This window comes from Cyprinus carpio, chromosome B17, assembly GCF_018340385.1.
Source record: "Cyprinus carpio isolate SPL01 chromosome B17, ASM1834038v1, whole genome shotgun sequence".
Lineage (NCBI taxonomy): Eukaryota > Metazoa > Chordata > Actinopteri > Cypriniformes > Cyprinidae > Cyprinus > Cyprinus carpio.
In genome coordinates, this window is record NC_056613.1 from 18599362 (window position 1) to 18622434 (window position 23073).

General features: G+C 35.3%; 2 protein-coding genes across 4 annotated transcripts; both read right to left on the reverse strand.

Annotated features, from left to right (window-relative positions):
* On the reverse strand, window positions 1–15322 carry LOC109107086 (doublecortin domain-containing protein 2C). The gene is made up of 10 exons (XM_042742624.1): window positions 14875–15322; window positions 14578–14626; window positions 12814–12890; window positions 12403–12534; window positions 12182–12328; window positions 11153–11207; window positions 5495–5588; window positions 777–877; window positions 563–667; window positions 1–412 (listed from the first exon to the last, which is right to left on the reverse strand). Exons 1-10 carry the CDS (start codon window positions 15141–15143, stop codon window positions 278–280), a joined length of 1164 nt encoding a protein of 387 aa, XP_042598558.1. The 5' UTR covers window positions 15144–15322; the 3' UTR covers window positions 1–277.
* A 3046-nt stretch (window positions 15323–18368) lies between these two features.
* Window positions 18369–22020, reverse strand: colec11 (collectin sub-family member 11). Of its 3 annotated transcripts, none has more exons than XM_019120978.2 (7): window positions 21545–22020; window positions 20977–21107; window positions 20087–20158; window positions 19634–19705; window positions 19490–19543; window positions 19270–19365; window positions 18369–19053 (listed from the first exon to the last, which is right to left on the reverse strand). In XM_019120978.2, the coding sequence occupies exons 2-7, from the start codon at window positions 21104–21106 to the stop codon at window positions 18629–18631; spliced, it is 849 nt and encodes a 282-aa protein (XP_018976523.1). In that variant the 5' UTR covers window position 21107; window positions 21545–22020; the 3' UTR covers window positions 18369–18628. The 3 variants fall into 3 exon arrangements, with proteins under 3 accessions (XP_018976523.1, XP_018976524.1, XP_018976525.1); XM_019120979.2 differs by having other exon boundaries at window positions 18369–19038; window positions 21545–22016; XM_019120980.2 differs by having other exon boundaries at window positions 18369–19020; window positions 21545–22013.
* Between the last annotated feature and the right edge of the window lie 1053 nt (window positions 22021–23073).

Below are 23073 nucleotides of genomic sequence, written 5' to 3' on the forward strand. Positions count from 1 at the left end.
ATAATTTTGTTAGGTGAGAAAGGCCTTCACATTATGCATAAGGAAAAAATGGCAGTTTCTGTTTCTGTTTGATTGTCAAAAAATAAGTCTCAAAACAACAACATTGTTTTGAGACAACCAATACTAACGGTTATTTTGTACGCTTAAATTTTAGTCAACAGATTAAAATCAACAACAAACAAAAAAAAAACAATTTACTGTAAACACCTGTCTTAGCAGACAAAAGTTTAAGCATCTTAAAAGAGTACAAATCAAAGATATTTTATGTTTCGTATGTTCAGTTGCATTTTTCCATGAGTTGTGAGCTTCGTACTTTTGGTTCTTGTTGATCTAATGACTGGTCCCTGCTCTCTCCATGGCTGTTGGGTTGGAGGTCTCTTGACTCTTTCATACTTGAGGTATATTCTGAGATCTGTTGAAAGGCATTGTGTTTAAATTTACTACATTGCAATCTAAGAGAATCAAAGCACAGTAAAGAAGACACAAAGTAACGTTTTTTTTTTAATATTCAGCTTCTATGCTGTGAAGGCATTACTAGGGTGTAAACAAAAGTTTTGTTTACCTTATTGGTTCTGGAAGGGGATGACCTTGTTGAAAAAGCTGCATTTTGATGGTTTTTGAAGTCTTTGTAGGAGTTTTGTTCCTCCTCAACTTCTTTTACTTCCATCTGTGGGAGAAGAAAGCATTCAGCTTTTTCATCGCTGCATACTAATTTTGGTATTCAATAATCTTCATGACTGAAATGTGACATCATGTATATTGCTCGTCATTTTTACCTGTTCAATAGGAAGATCCACCTTCATATTTTCATCTTCCAGTACTTCAGATGCTACTACTGCCTCCTTCCCTTTTTTGGTGGCTCTGAAGACACTTTTTTCTGGAGAGGGCGATAAATCGTAATTACATGCTGATCATATGTTGGATGCATCCATTAGTACACAAAATTCTCTTCATTTTTAAAAGTAAAATATCCCGTAAGTTACTCACCCTCAAGTCATCCTAGGTGTATATGACTTTCTTCTTTCAGACGAATCCAGTCTGAGTTATATTAAAAATAGTCTTTGATCTTTCAAGCTGTTAAGTGCAACTCAGCAGGTGTTGCATGCATCCGTCCAAAAGCAGTTAAATAAAATGTGCCCATCCATTAAAAAAAAGTGTCTCACACGGCTCCGGGGGGTAAACAAAGGCCTTCTGTATCGAATCGATGTGTTTTTGTAAGAAAAATGTCCATATTCAAAACATAATAATCACTTTAATGTAGCTTGCACTCACTGTTGTACACTGGAAGCAGTTCCGGGAGCATGACGCACAAGGTCAGCTTTGCGCGTGCACCAGTGAGTCTCGTGAAAACCAACATTTGTTAACAGAAGCAAAGGAAGCAAAATTTCCTTACTTTAGCAAAGGAGACCAGTCTCCTCTTGGCTTATACCGAAATCCTCCAACATTCTTCTTTACAAATCCTAATTTTGTACTTCTAAATTATGACTGTTATTTTTTTTTTTATCTCATTCCTGCACTTCGGAGCGGTGCATGCACACCTCATACATCATTCCCCCAGAACTGCTTCCAGTCCACAACAGTGAGCGCAAGCTACATTAAAGTGATTATTATGTTTTGAATATGGATATTTTTCTTACAAAAATGCATCGATTTGCTACAGAAGGCCTTTGTTCACCCCCCGGAGCCGTGTGAGACACTTTTGTTTTAATGGATTGGCACATTATTTTGGACGGATGCATGCAACACCCACTGAGTTGCATTAAACAGCTTGAAAGATCAAAGACTATTTTTAATATAACTAAGACTGGATTCATCTGAAAGAAGAAAGTCATATACACCTAGGATGACTTGAGGGTGAGTAATTTATGGGATAATTTTCATTTTGGGGTGAACTAACCCTTTAAGGATTTTACTGTAAACAGATGGGAGGTGCATGTTTTTCTAGCGTTTCACAGGCCCATATGATAGAAAACATTTAAATTCAGAGCATTAAGTCCATAAGTCCATTAGTAAGAACCTTGAGACCCTGTTTCCACTACTGAGCTTCGAAGTTCGCAGTGAACAAAATGACACTGTAAATAGAAAGCCTCTGTTGCGACTAACTACAAATGAATTAATGTTTGTTCCAAAACGCTCAATATCTTCTCTCAAAACACAGGCCATTGACACAGACAAAAAAAAAAAAAACCTATCTGGAGATGAAACGTCTTGTTTCAGCAAACAAGACATGAGGGTTAAAGTGATAAACACCTTCAGCATTACCCAGAACACTTCACCTCACATCAAATCAAGTACGTCCAAGCTCAGCACTTCACAAAGCATTTAATGGGCTTTCTTGATCCTGAGATGCAAACTGCATTCAACGGTGTCTTTGACATTCAAAGGTAAGACAATCTTGGCTAATGATAGGCTGACAGCAGATGCACTCCTGCTCCAGTAGGTGATGGGAATGGCTCTTGCAGTCATGGCATGTTTGATTACCCCTCTGCAGCGATTGATGTAGTTAAAAGGAGGTTTCTTGTTTTATTTTTTTCGGTTTCTGCCATTAGGAATGGCATTATGTGGATCTTCTGCCCCATGGGACATGATCAAGTGTCCAGAGTAGGTATGAGCCTTCATCGAGGGGCTTTTATAAGCATGGTTGCAGACATACCGTCCGAGGCTAATGCAAGATCTGCATGAGTGAGGGAAACTCAACTCCATCACTAGGACTGCTGGCTCGGCTGTTATGAGCAAAGTGATGGCAGCTCCGGAGCGCCTGCAATTACTCACTGAATGACCTCATGGCATGTAAAAGACACAATGCACTTGCTCAGTCAAAGTCTTGTTCAGTTAATCCAGTGCACAAAAAGTGTCAATCTCATTCACGTGTGCCCCCTCAGATTTGTGAGCAAAATGGATTTTGAATATAACAAAATATATACACATATAAACAACAAATAAGAAAAAAATACAAAGTTGCACAAATTTTTTAAATAAATAATAAATGAATTATTTAAAATATATAATATAAAATGAATTATTTAAATATTATTGTATATTAATATATTAGAATATCATTCAAAAGATTTTTATCTTTCTACCAAATTTCAGCTATAGAGGCACACAACATTCGGTTGGTGATGTTTGCTCACTCTCATTGACTGTATCACATCAGAGGCAGCCTGATCAAGTCATAAATATCAAAAATTTGAGTTTGGCCATGCTCCATCACAAACAGGAGCAGTTAAATACCTGTAATGACACCACATAATAGAGAATTTTTTGGACAGAAAATCATCAAATCGCTTGTTTGGGGGTGCAAATCTGGCTTAAAATCGTCCTTAAAATCTTCAAGTGTGTGGCCAGTTATGCTCACCAAAACTGCATTAAATTAATCGACAGATTGGTTAAAAGAACCACATTTATTTAAAACATAAATGTTTTGCAACATTATACATTTTTTTACTGTCACCTTTGATCAATTTCATGCATCCAAGTAATAATTTATTTTAAAAAATCTTGCTGACCCCAAAATATTATATTATATGAGCAATATCACACGAGTAGCAGTGCATTATGGCTGTATATAAGCACAGCTGTGATTCGGGCCAAGTGCCATAGGTAATCACAGTGTGCCAATATACAGCCATACTGCACAGCTATGAGTGCAATATTGCATTTTGTGCAGAACTACTTCCTTCCACCATGGATTCAAATCTCTAATCGATAGCTGAGCCCAAGCCTCTGTTACTAATTCGAAAACATCACTAGTAATGAAAGAACGTCAAGTTGGTTCATTGAAAGCTTCTTGTATGCGTGTATTAAAAGCTCACTTTATCATGTCGAGTATTATGAGATGGACTGAGAGAGTGTGATTACCTGCATCTGATACAGCATTCTTTCTTCAGCTCAATCTCATATTCACAATTAAACATTAGTTTGAAAATCCACTGAGGAAAGCAATATCTTTGTCACACTATTCTTTAATCTGGAGCTCATATCTCCTAAAAACGTCAAAGCAAATTTTCAAATAGAAGTTATCTTTATTTACTAACTGCAATTTTGAAGTCGAAAACAGTACATGCCTTAAAACTTAAAACTGCATTTTGTGAAAAAAACAGTATTATTTATAAAATGATTGGATTATTAAAATATTATTGGAAAATTATTGGATTTGGGCATCCGCCATGACACTTGCTGTGATAAAAAAAACAAACTGATACAAACAAAAAACGAAACGGTTGGAGTTCCGATTTTACTAGAATATCACACTCCTCAGCCAATCAGATTCGAGGACCAGAAAGAACTGTTGTATATATTATATTATATTATATTATATTATATTATATTATATTATATTATATTAATATTAGTATATATTATATTATATTATATTATATTGTATGATGAGGGATGGGGGGCGGGGCCGAGAGACGTGGGAGCGGAGCAAGACCAGTGGAGTAATTGAAAATGAGCGACACCTGTACCACTCACCGGTCTCGAGTCCCTCTGAGGAGCTCCGGAAGGATAAGAGGAGGAGTAACGACAGTGAAGGACGAGAGAGGACCAGGCCTGGGTTTTATTTTGTGTTTTGGTTCTGTTTGTGCGTGGCGGTCGTCCGCGATTGTCGCGCTCTTTTGTGTTTATTTTAATATTAAAGTTTTTATTTGAATGTTCGCCGGTTCCCGCCTCCTTTTTACCAACCTAAGAACAGCATTACTATTATATTATACAGTTAGGATATGAACTTGCATGCCCATTCAAAAACACTGGTGCATAACGACCATGTATAACATATTACGCAATACTATTATCGAAAACAGTAGTTATGATGTAAGTCTTTATACGCAACAGAGTGAGAGAAACTTGGTGAATGAAAGCAAAAGAACAGAAACCAATATAGAGAACCAATAAAGAAAAATCTGAGAGAATGAGAAAGAGAGATTTCTCATGAATAACTTATGAACATTTTGATTACCTATCAGAAAAAAATGGAAACATTTTGTTTTCCCTGGCATAGCTAACAAGGCACTTGCATACATTTTACACAAAATGGCCTGATTGAATTTATCTATGATTTAAAGCCCTCTGCAGCATTTGAATCCATGCTGAGCTTTAATATTCCTCTCACAGGACAGCATTCTATCCAAGAATGAGAGTGTATTTCCCTAATGTAGGTGGGCTTTAGAGAACAGCCTGTCAATTCAAAGCAATTTGTGGCGCACACGCACCCGCGCTCACTGTATTGCACCGCACACATGCAAGAGTACAAGATCCCTCTTTTTTGCCACTCTCTTTCACTCCCTTAATCATAAATGCATCACAATCACACAGCAGAGATGGTATAAGAGAAAGACGGAGCGCAAGAGAGGAGAAAATAAGACTTCTACAAAAACAACAGCCACAGTGCCTATCAGCAATTATGTAAAATGCCTGTATCTGCCGAAGGAAGGCGGGAAACGGAGCTCTAGGGAGACAGAAGGAAAATCATATCACAACTTGCCACACTCACCTGCCGTAGCAAAGAGATCTGGGATTTTCAAACCCTGCCTGGGCTGTTTGGCGTAAAAAACAGAGCCAGCGCTGTCCACTCCTGGTTTTGCGAACTAAGAGAGTAGAAAAAGCAATCTTCAAATAAAGACCATACATGGCTTTGATTCGATCTGATGCTTAAAGTGTGTCTACAATCCTTTGATAACAAGAAACAACTGTGTTTCGAGCACAGCTCGTTCTTCCTCTTTTACTCTCTTTTTCACATTTTCCATTGACCTCAATTTTTCATGAGTTGATATGCTTTGTAGCTCCCCAGTGACCGGCATGGTATTGAATTCATCTGGTTCCAATACATCCCATGCACAACCTATCAATCACCAGAGAGCACAGAAAACTAATCATTTATTGATGAAACAGGGCAGCCATGAATTTCTAACTGCAATAGTCTTATTTATCAAGCCAGATCAAACAATGAGGATCCAAACAAGCTTTAAAAAAAGAGACTTGGAGGGAATAACTTATTCTTCAGCAGACAGCAGACAGTTATTGATGATGAAAAAAGAAGACTGGGGCACTGGAGACACAGAGAGAGACAGTGCAGTGGGAAGAGGAGTTTAGAGTGATGCTTTGACAGCAGGATGCATGTCTGAATTAATACTCCCACAAAAGGTAATTTTTTTCCAGCAGTCAGTGCATACCGGATCTACCACTGGGAGCAAGGTGAGCCATTTCTGGCACAGTGAGGGAAATAGAAGGCTTAATACATTTTTCTCCAGCTGTTGCCACTGTTAGTTGGCTCCATAGAGAGGCAGCTTGGAGGTACTTCACTGATCTCCGTCTTCCACTGGTACACACTTCGGGCAATGGTGTTTGCAAGCCCACTAACATGGGGCCTGGGGAATAGCTGAATATTTGTTCTACTCACTTGCTTTTTTAAAGCAAACTCTGCCTGACATGTCTTTGAATTTGAACAGACGTTGGTGGGCAACAGAGAAACAAAACAACAGAATGGCCAAAAGTTCTGCTGGAATATTCAATTCATATAGTTCGAATTCATTCAGAATTCAAGTTCATAAATGACACTTTCAGGGTGAACGTGCCGAATTCACAATCTGAAAACTTGGTGAAAAAATGCTGGAAATTCATAAACTCAAGAAGTTGTTAATGTATTACAATATTAATATTAGAGTAAGTGAGTGTCTGAGTAGTTCAAGATCGCTTTTAATTTAGTCCAAGCTGCAGACAGCTTCCCGGTGGACCACTCACAATCCATTCACTGACCATTTGACTAATGTTGCACAAAACTGGCAACACAGCTTGAAAATTGCCATTTCCAATCTGACTGGGTGGCTATGCAATTTCACTAGTCTGTAGAGGTTCACAAGTTAATACAATGAGTAAGAACAAATCACTGCATTTGGCTGGATGTAATGCAAGGTTAATGCTATCCAGTCACTTAAAACATTCAGTTTTTCTACACCAATCAATTATTGTGTTATCTATTTATCTATTTTAAATAAAACCACCCCTGAACGGCATGTAAAATTAACAAACTCTGGATGTTTTTTTTTTATTTTTAAATGTCAGTCTGATGATTCTCTTCCCATCTAAGTGGGCATCTTGACCAGAATAATGCTGCCTTCATTTGCTAAAATTTTCTATATTCCACTTCTTAAGCTGTAATTACAAGTCTGTCGGGTTCAAGTGCCCTGTTGTCAGAAAGAATCTGAATTATGGAGGACACCAGGTTCATTCTTGCCTATTTCTAGGGGAAATCTTATTAAAGCCAAAATGGAAAGTCAATATCAAATGGATATTGAATAAAATGTTGTCGCATTTGTTGATAACCATATAAATATTAACCACACTAGTGTATACATTCACTGCACTATCTAGGAATTTCGGTCAAATAAATACTGTTTGCACAACAGAAAATACATACAATATGCATCAAATAGTTATACACACATATGTAAATATAAATGACCGCAACAGCAAAATAAATCAATGTAACTGTTGTAACGGTATACAGTATAACTGTAACTGTAATAAAACTACAGCAATAGTTCTCTCTTCCACCTTAAAATTTACAGCCTGTTGAAATCAGAAACTCAGGTATCAAATAACCTGTTTACATTTTTGGTATTAACATTTGTTTCATCAAGTTAATCACAAGTGGATGACTATAAATACAGGTGTAAACAGGGTCTTAAATGGTTTGAGCTTGTCTAAAATTATCTTCTGATTTTTCCAGTTTCCTATTACTCCTGTTATTAACATCAGTTTTGGTGGATCGTTTTAGGACGACACCAAATACAGGTATAAATGGAGTACAAAGCATTTTGCATGTTAGTTGCTATAAAAATCAATGTGTCTTATCTGACCACTTCTGATGGAATCACCTATCTTAATTCCAGATCTACACTGGGCCTAAGAACAGGTTGTAGTGTCCTTTACACTAACTCAAGCATGGAAGAACATTGAAAGCTGGAGGATGGTAGCTTCAATCCAGAGCAATGTGATAATGATTCTGAAGCCAGGCGTGGAAGACCCCCTGCTGTATTAGTGAACCACTCCCCCTGCCTACACAGGACAGGCCTGACAGAGAACAGCTGGATAGCTGTCTCTACCAATCCCCTAGAGAAACCAATGCTTCTCCAAAACAGGAAGCCACTGTGGGGATGGCAGCAGGTCTGACATGAGCAAGTCATGTGAGATATAAAGGGACAGTTACACCGTACAGTGCCACAGAGAGTGTCTGAACAGCTTTACTGCCTCTGCATGTCACAGTCATGGATGTGTGGCCTTTAGTACAAGAGGGTGTGATCATCTCTGTCCCTGCTGCACTTTTCCACCCGTGTCAACTTTGCTGACACCTCGCTCAACATCTGTTAGACCAGGAGGAGAATAAACACCAAATGCTGTGCTACTGCTTTCATCTGTCGGTGCAGTGCCAGCTCTGTCACTTGAGGAAAAAAAAAAGATTTCTAATAATACACAGGCCCCTCCAAGCAGTTTACATGACAATAAAAATATATAGGTTTAAGTACACTGTATTGATTTCTAGGGGAAGATGAAAAAAAAAATCTGTAATGCAATTTCATTATCAAAATGTTTACAATGGAATGACATCATTGGATAATGTAACCAGCGAGCCAGAGAAAAGGAAGGTGTTTTGGTAGAGGAGCTTGGTGGAGGCCATAGCTGAGTCTTTGTCTCCCTCATGTGGTAAATACCAGATCTGAAGGAATAATGCTATGAGATGAAAATATCCTGCCATGAATTAAAAGAAAGCATACATAACATGCTATGTAATGTTTGTTTTTTACAAAAACCTTTTTATGTTTAAAATTATTTTAAATTATTCATTTATAATTAATTATATACACCACCAATCAAAGCTTTGGTTTTTAATTGTGTTTTTTTTCTATTTTTTTTTTATGTTTTTGGTAAAATTTTAATGCTTTTGATGTTTTTTAAAGATGTTAATGTTTTTAAAAGAAGTCTCCAATGTTATCCAAGGTTGGATTTATTTGACTGATTACAAATTAAAACTAACCGTTTCTAATATATTTTAATATAAAAGTTTTTGCTAGTCATTACTCCAGTCTTCAGTGTAACATGTTCCTTTCAGAAATCATTCATTCTGATTTGGAGCTCAAGTAGGTACAGAGCTTGTGATTATCAAAACTGAAAACATTTGTTCAAGCCACAATACACTTTCTTTCCCAAACTCTTCAGTGAATAGAATGATCAAAAGAAAAGAAAAAAACATATATTTGAAAAAGAAATCTTTTTTTAACAATTTAGAAGTAGCAATGTCAATGTTCATTTAATTATTGCAGAATAAAAATATAAATTTCTTATTTTTTTTTTTTTTCAAATTTATGAACAGAAGTGTAATTAAATTCATTATAATATAATGAATAAATAACTATGACTATCTGTAATTTAATATTTTTAAGATTAATAATATTTAATATAATAATAATAATAATGTACTGTGTGTACAGATGTTAAATGTATTAATGTATAAATGTATTAATTACATTTTACACACACACACACACACGTTTGTTTTTGTGAATTGTGGGGACTTTCCATAGACTTCTATTACTTTTATACTGACCAAACAATATTTTATCCCCTAACCCAACCCTAAATCTAAACCTACCCCTTACAGAACTCCACAATTTCAAATATTTGGTCCCCACAATGTAGCATAAACAAGAACACACACACACACACACACACACACACACACACATATATATATATATATATATATATATATATATATATATATAAAATATAATTATATATATGTTTAATAAAATTAATTTAAAAAACATAAACATAAACAAATATTTATTAAATACTGGTTTGTAAAGAAGTTCGAATTTATAATATAAAATAAAATTAATTTAAAAAACATAAACATAAGCCTTCAGACCTAAATCAAGAATCTCAAGCAAGATTGTGAGAAACAATCTTAAAATTTGTCAAAACATTTTTCTGGTATTGTAAAGCTTTGAATTACTATTACAGATTCTCTGCAGGGAAAACAAATACGTGATTGTTTAAAAGTGTTTGTTCTCCTCTCAACAAATACAGATTACAGGTAAATGTAAACAGATTATGGAACTGCACCTTGGAATTTAATGACACTTTGATGAGACTTTGATTGCTATTCCATCTTCATTGTATCAAAGATAATTGGCCACTTTCTTCAAATTATTTCCTCCACTCAATGAAGCTGATGAAGCATGAGAGATCAATTAGAGAACGACAGACAAGGAACAACCACAGGAGCTTTCCTTTCTAACATCAACAGGCAAATGGTTTGCCGTGATTTTTCTTATTCACAATAACCAGATGTCTCAAACTTTACTTTGGAGAGCTCCGGGTCCCAGTCCACAAAGTGTGTATTTTTTCTCCATCACTTATTTGCCAGGTCTAGCTCTCATTGTAGTCTGCTGGACCATCCCAAATTATCAAGTGAACACGCACTATCACAAAACAATTTATCCTCATTCTGTGGGTACAGGGGAGGGTTTCAGCACCTTCCCCTGGTGAGGGATTCGGCTCTCACTTGATCAAGTAACACAAACTCTGAGCGTTGGGACCGTTTGAAAAAGGAGAGGTGAGAAGAACTCAATACCTCCTCCAGACAGTGATTGATGAGGTGAATGTACCCACTCCCAACTCGCACTGCCACATATCAGACTGATTGGAGACATTGAGATCCTGTGACGGTAACATTTTTCTCAACTATCTGATCTTCAACACTAATGAACAGTAGCCAATTTATATCTGGCCCAAATTGAAATTTTCTCGCTAACTGGTTTCGGTCTGAGGGGAAAGGGATGGGTGCTGATCAAGATCGGTGTCTTGTAAACTAGTTCAGGACATTAGCTCTGTGCTATGTTTAATCTCCATATTACAGTTCAAGAACAGAGCAAATAAGACTAATATGGCATTCCACACCACCAAAAAAGGCTCAGTTGCTTGTGTTCATGCCTGCCTTCTGAAGAATTAGCCTATTAGTCTTTGACTATGCAAAATCAATACCAGCATTTTCATTAAATATTTACTTGATGTAATCCCACTGATGCCATCTATAATATAAATTTTGTATCTGTTAAATAGTTTAAAGAAATTATTTCATTATCCTTACCAAAGTTCTGTCTTGTTTTTCTTTTTTTAGAACTGGATGAATGCCATTGTTGACCCTAAGAAAAAGAGGAAGACAAAGAAATAATTAAATTAAAAAATGAAATTAAAAAAAAATGCTATCATGTACTTGTACTCTGCTTGTTTTAAACCTGCCTGCTTTCTTTATTCTGTGAAGAACAGTATCATGTTTTGAAACCAAAAATATGACCGTTCTGGCATTTTATCATTCATTCTATAATTTACAAAAATATGAATTTTACTAAATGTAGTGTCTGGTTATTTTATATTTAATATACCATACCAATCAATCAGTTAAGGGGCAGTATTTTTATTTATGTATTTATTTTATTTTATTTTTGAATGAAGTAAATAAAAAGTGACAGAAAAGATGTATAGATGAGTACATGATTTTACAAAAAAAGATTTCTATTTCAAATGCTGTTCCTTTGAACTTTCTATTGATTAAAGAATCCTGAAAAATGCATCACAGTTTTAACAAAAATATTAAGCAGCTCAACTGTTTTCAACATTGATAATAATAAGAAATGTTTCTTAAGCAGCAAACCAGATTATTAGAATAATTTCTGAAGGATCATGTGACACTAAAGACTGGAGTTACGATGCTGAAAATTCAGCTTTGCCATAACAGGAATAAATGACATTTTAAAATATATTACACTATATTTTAAATATTTTCAAATAATTTTAATAATAATTGATAGTATTACTGTTTTATTGTATTTGTGACTTATTTCAAATATATTTAAACTTTTAAACAGTAATGTAACTTTTTCAAATTTCTGTATACCTGCATAGAATCAATCATATGACTTCAAATGAGGACTATTTCTATAGTGCTTTACTGTCCATCACCTTTTGTTCTCCATGGAAGAAAGAAAGTCATACAGGTTTTGAATGACAAAAAATTAGTTAATGATGGCAATTAAACTATAAGAAATTTCAACAAAAGGGCATTATACATCTGTTAATTACTGTCATTGCAATTATCATGTCTTATAATCTTTCTCACACATCGGTGATATTGTGGATGACTCCCTTGCTTGGGGCCAGATGATATGGCAAAGACCGGAACCTCTCTGTCCCTACAGCAACATAATAGTGGTTGTTCTGTAGCTCATACGATCCACATACAGGCCTCCCATTCAGCATGCACAATCTGAAAGGAGTGAGATCACAACATTGAATATACGTACATTTAACACATGTACATTTTATTGATGTAGCTCTTACCTGTGCACAGCTCCAGTGCGAAGGTGAACTCTCTCGGTCACCATGGCCAATACGTTTTCCCAGCTAGCAAGCGTGTGTTTGGGAATCAGCACCCGTGCTGGAGGAACCAAGATATCTCCATTGGTAAAAACACTACAAGATATAATCAAATTTAGCACTTAGGGCCTCAATCCACAGATTTATGCTTCCAAATGTGTTTTGTTATCAGAAACAAAGCCAATATACACTGATAATTAACAACATGAGGAAATTAGATACCATTAGAAATAAATAATTTAAATAAAGCAAAGGACATCGGCCTGATTTTATACCATTAGACAGTATTACAGTTTTAAAGAATTAGACTTTGCCGTAGCCTGAGGCTTTGCCATTGAAGACTTCCAATAGGGACACATTAAAAGCAGGGCTCACTTGATGATGCACGACTCATTACTGATTCTCTTCCATCGAGCTGGGACAATTATTCTGCTGTGAACTACAGGTTGGATCTGCAGTGGAGACAAATGAACAGGACCCCGCTGAGCATCACTGACAATAACTGTTCCACTGTTCATTTAGGGCACTTACACATCTGGTTTTCCTCAATCAGCCGTCTTAAATGCTACATTGGTTGCTGTTCAGATGGAAACAAGGAGCTAAAAGGCTGACAGACAGTGACATATACTGCCATAACCTCAAGCAAAGTCGCTCTAAGTGGGCATTTTTATGATTATGGCTCTATTATGTTTCATTGCATGTTGGTCTCTGAGGAAGGTTGTAAAAACTATTAGCTTAATACACGTCACTTCAAATAGTCCAAACTTGGAATAGTACAAAGCTCGAATCTTTTGACTCCTCGTTTGAATCCTATGCAAAACAGATCATGTGACACTGAAGAATAATGTAACAGCTGTCGAAAATCACAGGGGAATTTTTTTTTAAAAATACATTCAAAAACAAAACAGTTATTTTAAAATGCAATAATATTTCACAGTATTATTGGTTTTATTCTATTTTTAGATATTAAATAGTATAGTATTTTGGTATTGTGGTGCTTATATTGTGCTACAGTTGACTGTAGTTCACATTCCTGCAGAGTTTAGCTCCAACTTTAATGAAAAACACCCGAAGCAGATAATTGGGGTTTGCGTGAAAATTACAGACAGGTGTGTGAGCACTGAGCAGGAGTGGAACTGACTCTGAGGGAAGACAGAACTCCAGAGCAGGGCTGAGCACCCTTGTGTTAAACTGTGGCATAACAACATTGATTGTAAACAATGAAAAAGCTATGACCAGCAGTTTTTTTTATTTATTTATTATTTTTTTATTGTTCATATTTTAATACATGATATAAATGGTCACTGCATTTGGAACAACTGGGTATACGAGTGAAAATAACAATATGGCTGCATCTGAAAGTGACATCGCCATGTTGCCCTATGATGCAATGACTATGCAAGCAGCATTTTTGCACAAAGACAAAACTGATTTCAGACGGGCTTCTGAGGCAGCATAACGATTTAACGGTCTACATCAAATCTTTTTCAGCTTTTGTGATAACTAAGATAATATACAGGCAAATAAAGTTCTTGTGAGTAATGGAAGGAGGGAAGTTTTGAAATTTGCCATTTAACTGTATACACTAAAAATGAACAGAAATTAGAGGCAAGAGTCTCTAAGACAAAGCATTTGTGCAATACCTGCATTGAAAGCTGATTAAACCTAAAATAATTTTATGAGTAGTCAGAAAACTCCCCTAGTATTCAGAGACTGTCCTACACATAGGCTGCCTGATAGTTTGAAATGAAGAGAAAATGCTGACTCGAATGGAGATTTTATAGTGAAATCAATACACATGTGCACTTCATGTTTTTCAGCAACAAGGGGCATAAAATCATTCATCTGCTACAGTCTGGGTAAACCTTACAGTGATATTTTACCGGAGAGATGTATCAGTCAATGACAGAAAAATGTAGGATGAAGAACACCAGTAATAATCATACTGAAAAAATTGTTATGATTTACCATGGACATTTTTTCCTCTTGACCTTACTGATGAACAAAACATTCTCATATATATCCACACATATAGAATAAAGTTATCCCCATTTTTTATCTTTCATGTCTTGATAGAATGAGAAATGGTTTTATGATGTTTTATAATTCTATCAAGAATGTAGTTACTGTTACTCTTACCAGTTCACTTTTCTTTTTCGGAGGTTTCTGTGTTGTTATATGACGATAGCTATCAAAGAAAAAAGAAGAGAGAAAGTATAAAGTCAATATAATATAACAGAAATATATTTTGATGGTTTTGCACTTCAATATAAAAAAATTAATTCAGTTTGAATGTAAACTTTCTGTACACATTAATGTTAGCCTAAGATTTCAGTAATTTTTTAGAGTTTTCTAAAAATCAACATAATACCACAGGAATTTAGCTACTCTCTTGTAAATAACCACACTTATCATTATGTGGATGAATAAACTTACTCCGTTTTTTTGAGTCTCTCTGCTCCGGCTGCCACATATATCTCTCCATGCACCAGCTGCTCCAGATTAGCCACCCTGTGACCCCTGTTAGGGGTGTAAATATTTCGCACTGCCCCAAAGTGAGCTGTGATGCCTCGAGTGACCGTGTTCAGAAAGCTGTCAAAAGTGTATGACTGCCGTTGATTGATGACAAACTTTCGGCCGGGATAAAAAGCATCTCCGTTCCTGAACACAATAACCGTTTTGGTTGGCGGAGGATGCGCAGACATTATGAACTAAAACAGCTCTGCGGTAATCCACGGGGAGGTGCTGACAAGCCCAAATTAAATATATAAATAAAACGCAACGTTAGCAACCACAACCGAAAGTTGTTCAAAGTTGTTTGAATCGTTGTCTGGGAGGCAGCCAGATGTTGTTTGGACGAGTTTCCATAGTAACGGAGTGAAATGCTAAGAAAATAGCGAGAAATGGCAAGAATGCTACAACTCTCTTTAAACAAACAAAATCGGTTGTATCGATTTATTTTTATTTTGACAGCTTGAGTTAAAAAAAAAAGAGTGTTTTGTTCTAATTTAGTCTGTGCTCTGAGGTAAATGGAGATTTAGCGACCGCGGCCAGTCATCCAATTAGCCTATCTTACCACCAAACAATAGATTAAATTTTAATCAGTGTATTGCTTACTCCTGTCGGCGGAGACGGTGTTTTGTGGGTCAGCTTTTCAAAAATATCAAATTCATCAATAGGTGTCAACGTGATTTTTCCAGTTTAAGAGGTTAATAGTCTTTGTAATGAAAAGTTGTGTGTGTGTGTGTGTGTGTGTGTGTGTGTGTGTGTGTGTGTGTTTTACTTTATTTCTTTAATATTATTTTATTTGAATTCGTTAATGCTGCCTTCAAACTCGTATTTACTTGGCAGCATAATAAGTAGCACTTTTCTGTCTTTTTTTTTTTTACATGAACATTATACAATGTTACATCAGTGGAAATGAGCGACGAAAAAACTTAACCACTACAGCCTACACTAACTAAAGGTTGTTGTTGTTGTTGTTGTTTTTTGTTTGTTTGTTTTTTTGTTTGTTTTTGTTTTTTGCGTTGGGAAATCAAGCACCTTTGAACAGAAACTTGGTAGTATTATCAAAAGTGACTTGAAAAGCAAGACTTGGAATTTGACTTGAAATAAAGGGACAAATGCATGTGAATGGAAGGAAAAAAATAAATAGAAATACATAAACTAAAAAGGGGTAAATAAGACAAATGTTATAGGGCAAATTATATTCATAAAAATTATTATTATTATTATTATTATTATTATTATTAAAAATAAAACCAAACAATTAAAAATAAAGCTGAATCATTATGTATCATTTAATGAAACATTAGGCTATGCACTGAAAAGATAGCAACCTAAAAATAGTAACCTCATAAACGACATATTCATGACAAAAACATAAATTAACTGGTTTTCTTCAAGTCAAACATATTAACATCACTGAATCAACCTTAATACATTCATTTCTATTAACAAAACTTGAATTAAGTCATGTAGAAATAGCTCTTCAAGGTAACACAGGTTACCACTTTTTACAGCACAGAGTGACACATTTTGTAGGCCTATTTATTTAAGTTTGTTATATAACATTTATAAAAATACAATTTATTTATAAATATTTTTTATTATTGATTTTATAGAAATCTTTTCATTACCTGAAAAGTCAAATGAAAATGTTTATTACCATACTTTAATAAAGACAATTTGCCACTGGTCAGAATAATTTATTACTGATTCTAGCAGATTTATTGTCTCAGTATATAGTTTATGGCAGGATAGGTTCCATATGCCATTGTCTGTTTGGTGTGATGGCCAGTGTAGAATAACAGATCAGTTTACACAAGCAGGTCGCCTTATTATGTTTGTAAAGTTCATTCTAAAGACCCATTTTGAAATTCAAGCACCCTCCATCTTTAAAGATTTATCAGAAAAACACTGTTATACAGTACGTGCAACAGAGGTGTACAGATTGCCACTTTGCCCCAAATTAATCTGATTTCCTGCCTGCTGTAATATTTTCATGCATAGTTAATTCCAGGACGGCTTGACCTTGTCAGCCAATACAGTAAGTGAAAATAATCAAAGTGTGTAGAGCCACACGTGACCACTAGAGAGAACCAGATCACTACTTTAACATAAGCCTACTCACTGAGAAACCTTGCAAAGAGTGATGGCATTTTATTAGTGCTTCAGAAAAAGATACATAGAAATACTAAAAACAGACAATGAATGTTTTAAGACAAAGCCTGTTGATCATGATATACACATTTATTGATTGATTTATTGACTGATTACTGAAAATACCAAGGTCACATAAAGTACATGTAGTATAATGAATCCTTCGAATATCAGTCATGTTTAAGAAATAATTTACCATATTTACTACCATTACACAGAATTAGTAGGAACAATTAGTAGGAACAAAAAAAAGTACATTCCCTACATACTGTATTCTATGTATGTGTACAGTCATCTATTGATAAAAATCAACTACTATGGGATGGGATGGCAAAAAAAGCATTTCATAGGGCATTTATAACCTCAAAACATGCTAAGGTTATAAAATAACTTAATATGATGGGTAGTATACAATATATACCATCTATTGATCCTTATGTGACCTTGACTCTGTTCCATTCTGCCAATAATGTATTAAATAAATGAGATGATTTACTACTGGTAAACTGGAACAGCCATTTCAGTCATTTTACTGGGGAGAATAAATAGTTTGACCATTAAAAATACAAATTCTAACCTCTAGAAGACTGTGTTATGTAAATCTGCTCTTGTTAGCTAGTTCTATGAGTATGCTGAACTATTCAGTATATTAACAATAAACCATGTAATTCAAATTTGAATGGGAAGAAAGGTAGTAAAAGAGAAAAGCAATAAGAAAAAGGTCAAATCAGTGGAATCTGAAATTGTAAATATAACAAGATAATAGGAAAGTATTATTGTTCATTTATTTAACTGATTGCAAGTAAATGTAGTTTAGTAAACTAGTAAAGACTTTTCACAGTAAAGGTGTCTCAGTCTGCAACAACACCTGAAAAATTATGATTGGTCTACATATGTTAACTGATCTGTATAACGTATATTCCTGCAGTGCGATAAAAAAAATTAAATTACATATATTCCATACAGTCTCTCAATTGATATAAAGTTTTAAACAACCAGATAGTAAAGACATTAATAATAAAATTCCTAAAATGATGTACTTTTAAACACTGATACACTAATAATAAAAATAAATGTTTCCTAAGCAGCAATTCAGCCTATAAGAATGATTTCTGAAGGATCATGTGACACTGAAGAGTGGAGCAATAGCTGATAAAAAAAATCAGCTTGGCCATCACAGAAATTAATTACATTTTCAAATAATTTGACTACAAAACAGTTATTTTAATTGTAATAATATTTCAGTATATTTCTGTTTTTACTGATCAAATAAAAGCAGCATTGGTAAGCGCTTAAAACATTCAAAATCTTACTGACCCTAAAAGTTTGAACTGCAGTGTATTATAATAATAATAGTTAAATGTGGTTTTAAACAGTTTTACATGACGCCAAGTATGTCACACTGCTGTCACCGCTGCCAAAGATGACAAAATGTAGAAGTACATCACCTTGTTATTGAAATTACAGCCTTCTTTAATACCAGAGTATTTTAAACATGACTTTTCCCTCTATAGATTGGCAGTGAAGCTCATACTTTGTCCTTGTCAAACTCACACACGAAGTACATGGTGAGGTGACAAGCCACATCAATCCACTCGCCTGAAGACACCATCTCGACGCAATCCTCATCATCGTAAGCGTTGTTTGGCTCGCCCTCCCTCCACTTGCTGAAAGTGGTCATGGGTGAGCGCTCCACATACACAAAATGCCCTTCTCGCTCCAGGTCATTAATGCCGATATACACTCTACTGAGGCCAGCTTCAGTGATGTAGCCAGCGATGGCTCTGTTAGCCGCTGCGTCTTTGGGCATAGCCAAGTGTCCACCTCGCCCCTTACAAAACACCTCTGCGTCCCTGTAGCGTTTTTCCTCCTTCACCAGCAGATAGACCTTGCTGTCTGTCTCTTTGATGCCAGCGACAGCTGCGGGGGAGGGCAGGGCTGAAAAATGAGGATCTGAATTTCTATAATCACACGGCAGCAGCCAGCGTTCACACAAGTGCATTCTGACAGTCAAACAAAAGAGCTTCTGGCTTATGGGTAAATACTTTTGTCTGTGTGCAATCACCCTGCATATCAAAATGAACAACTGTATGAATCAACTTGACAACATCACATTATTGTAATCTCATAAACATTGGTAGACTGATTCATTCTTTCTTTTGGACATACCATTTTTAATGAACTTCAGCTCATTGGTTAATTGCGCCACTTGAATATCCATTTCACCAATCATTTTCCGTAAGGGTGCACACTCACAGGGGACGCCTGAGGAGACAAATTAAATACGAGACCATTCACATGAGCAGTCCAAGCATTAAACTGGTTCCTAATGAGTTCAAACCAATTATCAACTAATATGAACTGAATTCTATTTTGGAAAGGCCTATACCTGGCTCTCCATTTGGGCCCTTGGGTCCTGGATCTCCCATATCACCTTTTATACCTAGAAAAAAAGAAGGCTATTGCATTATTAAGCAGTTAGACAAAACAAGCCTGATTACTTTCAGAACTGCAATTTCTTTCTCAAGCTTACCTTTGAGTCCAGCGGGACCCATCTTCCCATAATGTCCAGTGCTACCTTTTTGGCCTTTGTCTCCGGGGGGACCTGGAAAATAATGTATAAACTTAATATGTAATAAGCACGGATATAAGCCAAATAATGCAGTAATTCCCAGAATGGGGTTTAATTTCCTTGTTTATCAGTATGTTGAGGCACTTATAAACACAATGATTGGTCAACACTGGCTCAGATGAACTCAGCTATCTAAAAGCAAGATAAGGGAAGTTTTAGGGGCCCTTTTAAATGTACACATTTGGCAGCTCCCTGTTTGGTCACTTGGTTTGAAAGTTTCGTAGTTCTTTTAACACCTAAAACTTCTTTACAGGTTCATAAAGAACTTGAGTCATGTTTCACCATGTAAGTGGATAGTAATTAAAAAGCACTGATGGAATTCGATTAAGCTCTCAAAAAACGGTTTAGTGTTACCTGGCTCTCCAGGTGGCCCTATTCTCCCAGGTCTCCCAGGTGCTCCTTTCTCTCCTTTCTCTCCTGGTTCACCTATAGGAATACACAAACAAAGTCATAGACTTGCACAGACAAAGCTATTCAGAATAACATGTATTTACTATTGCTGCAGTATGCGTATATTGTGCATATTTTCTGTTTATAGGATTTTTTCTATAGTATTTTAAAATTTAAAAAAAGCTTTATATATAACATTACAATATATACACACAGTATACCATTCAAAGGTGGTCAGTAAGAATTTTTAAATTATGTTTAACAAGGATGCATGAAATTTATTAAAAGTGACAGTAAATACATTTATAATGTTACAAAAATATATTTCTAATAAATTTTGTTTTAATGAAATTTCTATTAATGAAAAAAAGGTATCACAGCAGGGTTGCCAGGTTTTCACAACAAAACCCACACAATTGCTACTCAAAACTAGCTCAAAATTACAACAACATAATATTATTATCGCCTCAACAAACCAACAACAAAAAAAACAACCTGCGGCAATAGTGTTAAAGTAGCCCAACTCGGCAGGAAAACCGCAGACTTGGCAACACTGTATCACGGTTTCCAAACAAACATTGTGCAACACTATTATTTTCAGTACTGACAATAAAAATAAATGTTTCTTTAGCAGCAAATCAGCATATCAGAATGATTTTTGAAGAATCATGTGACACTGAAGACTGGAGTAATGATACTGAAAATTCAGCTTTGCATCACAGGAATAAATATTTATTTTAAAATAATTTCATAATAATATAGTTAATAAAATAAACTCAGCCTTGGTGAGCCTAACATTTAAGTGAGTGTCATTAGTGTGTATGACATAATGTTGTGTAGTTTATTTGCAGTACCTTTGAGTCCAGGGACGAGGATCTGGACCAAGCACGCTTCTTCTGGCATGTGCTGACCATAAACTGACCTTATTAGTGTCAGACTTAACACAGTGACCAACATGCAAGCCACCAGCTTTTCTCCACCCATACTGGAAACACACCACAATATTTATGTTCATCTACAATCAAATACCAACATATTTCAATGCAATGTTGAACGGAAAGCATAGTAGCAGCTGTTATTGGATTCGCAAAGACTTCAGTGTTCATATAATGCAACAAAAATCATATTAGGGAATTCAGTGACAAAAACGTCTCCACAGTCAACTGGTCTTGTGATGTACAAGCACAAGCAATCATAGTCAACACCATTTGCAAAGCAAATACACAAAAGCACACAGTAGTTTGTATCCATCTTTCTCCCAAACAATCTCACCGTCCACTTTCATTTCAAAGTCAATACTAGAGAGTAAACATTCCCACTGTGATGTCTCCTGTAACCACCGACTTTAAAGGTAACATTTGAGTCGTCTCGTTGTTGTCTGTGCCACCTGCCGGAAACAGTATTGCTGTGAAATGGACTTACCTTGTGTTGAATTTCAAAGTCCACTATATGCAGCAGACTCGGCCTGTATATGGATCCAAGTGAGTTAATGGTGGTTTTCTCTCTGAAAATTTTCATCTCACACACCCTGCAAGAGCCAGGCCTGAGAGTGAGCAAGTACATGTAAACACAAAGATAAGAGCGGCTCTGCAACACTTCTCTCTGATAACTCCATGGGAAACATCAGGGTCAGTGACAGCACAACTCTTAACACATCCTTCACTATTACACATCAAAAGCATTCCCAACATTCACAAGTTTTAGTTAAGATAGTATTGAAGAGCTGAGGTAGAAAGGAAAATTAATATATATTATTTTTCTATAGGTTTTAGATGCTAAAGCAAATTTTAAATAATTTTATCTTCACATACTGTAATGTACTGCAATATAAATGAGCAGAGAACATGGACGTTACATACAAACTCATTTAATTTTGAGGTAAACCAGGATGAGAAAAACTTGGGAACAGAAATGCTGCAGTTTGTGCGTCGGTGCACAGGGTGGCAGTAAATATTTGCCAGAATTTCATCTGGAAAAATCCAGAAAAATTATACTTTTTTCTGTGTAATGAGCAAAAAAAAAAAATTTAAAGCTGTTTTATATAATAATGAAGCCATTATCAAAATATTATATTATATTATATTATATTATATTATATTATATTATATTATATTATATTATATTATATTATATATATTATATTATTATATTATATTTCTAATGTTTTCATTTCTTAGTGTTGTAATTATTTAGTTTTTATTTGTTTGCAACTGCAATTAATTTTTTTTTTAGTTAAGTAGTTTGGATTTAAATGAAACGACCTGAATTATGAAATGTTTTTCTGTGTTGCTCTAGAAACCAATTCATTTCCTATAATTGCATTGTACTACTTACAAATGAGTCACATGCCAGTAACTGACAATGAGGATCAGATCTACACGCACTGCTATTTATATTCACAGTAATAAACAAGCTTAATAAAACCCATAAGGTGTCATTCATCTCCAGAGCTCTGGGGCTCTTCTTGTGTGTTGCTAAGGAATATCCTTCCCTTGGTAACAAAAACTAACATGATAACGGGATGAGAAAAATATCAATTCCTTGAAATTGTGCTGCAGCACAGTTCTCAGTCTGACTCACAGCTCTTCAGCAGTGGCACGGCATGCCCAAGACAATGATCTTATTTCTGTATGTATGGGGCCACATGTAGTACACTCTGCACTTAAATTACAAAAATATCCCATAGCGACTAAATAAACTGCATATACACTACCATTAAAAAAAATGCTGGGTCTGTAAGATTTTTTTATGTTTTTGAAAAAGGTCTCTTTATGCTCACCAAGGCTAAATTTCTGTATTTTAACATATATTGTAAAATGTCATTTATTCCTATGATGACAAAGATTAATTTTTAGCATAATTTCTCCAGTCTTCAGTGTCATGTGATTAAATCACTCTAATATACTGATTTGATACACAAGAAACATTTCTTATTATGATCAATGTTGATA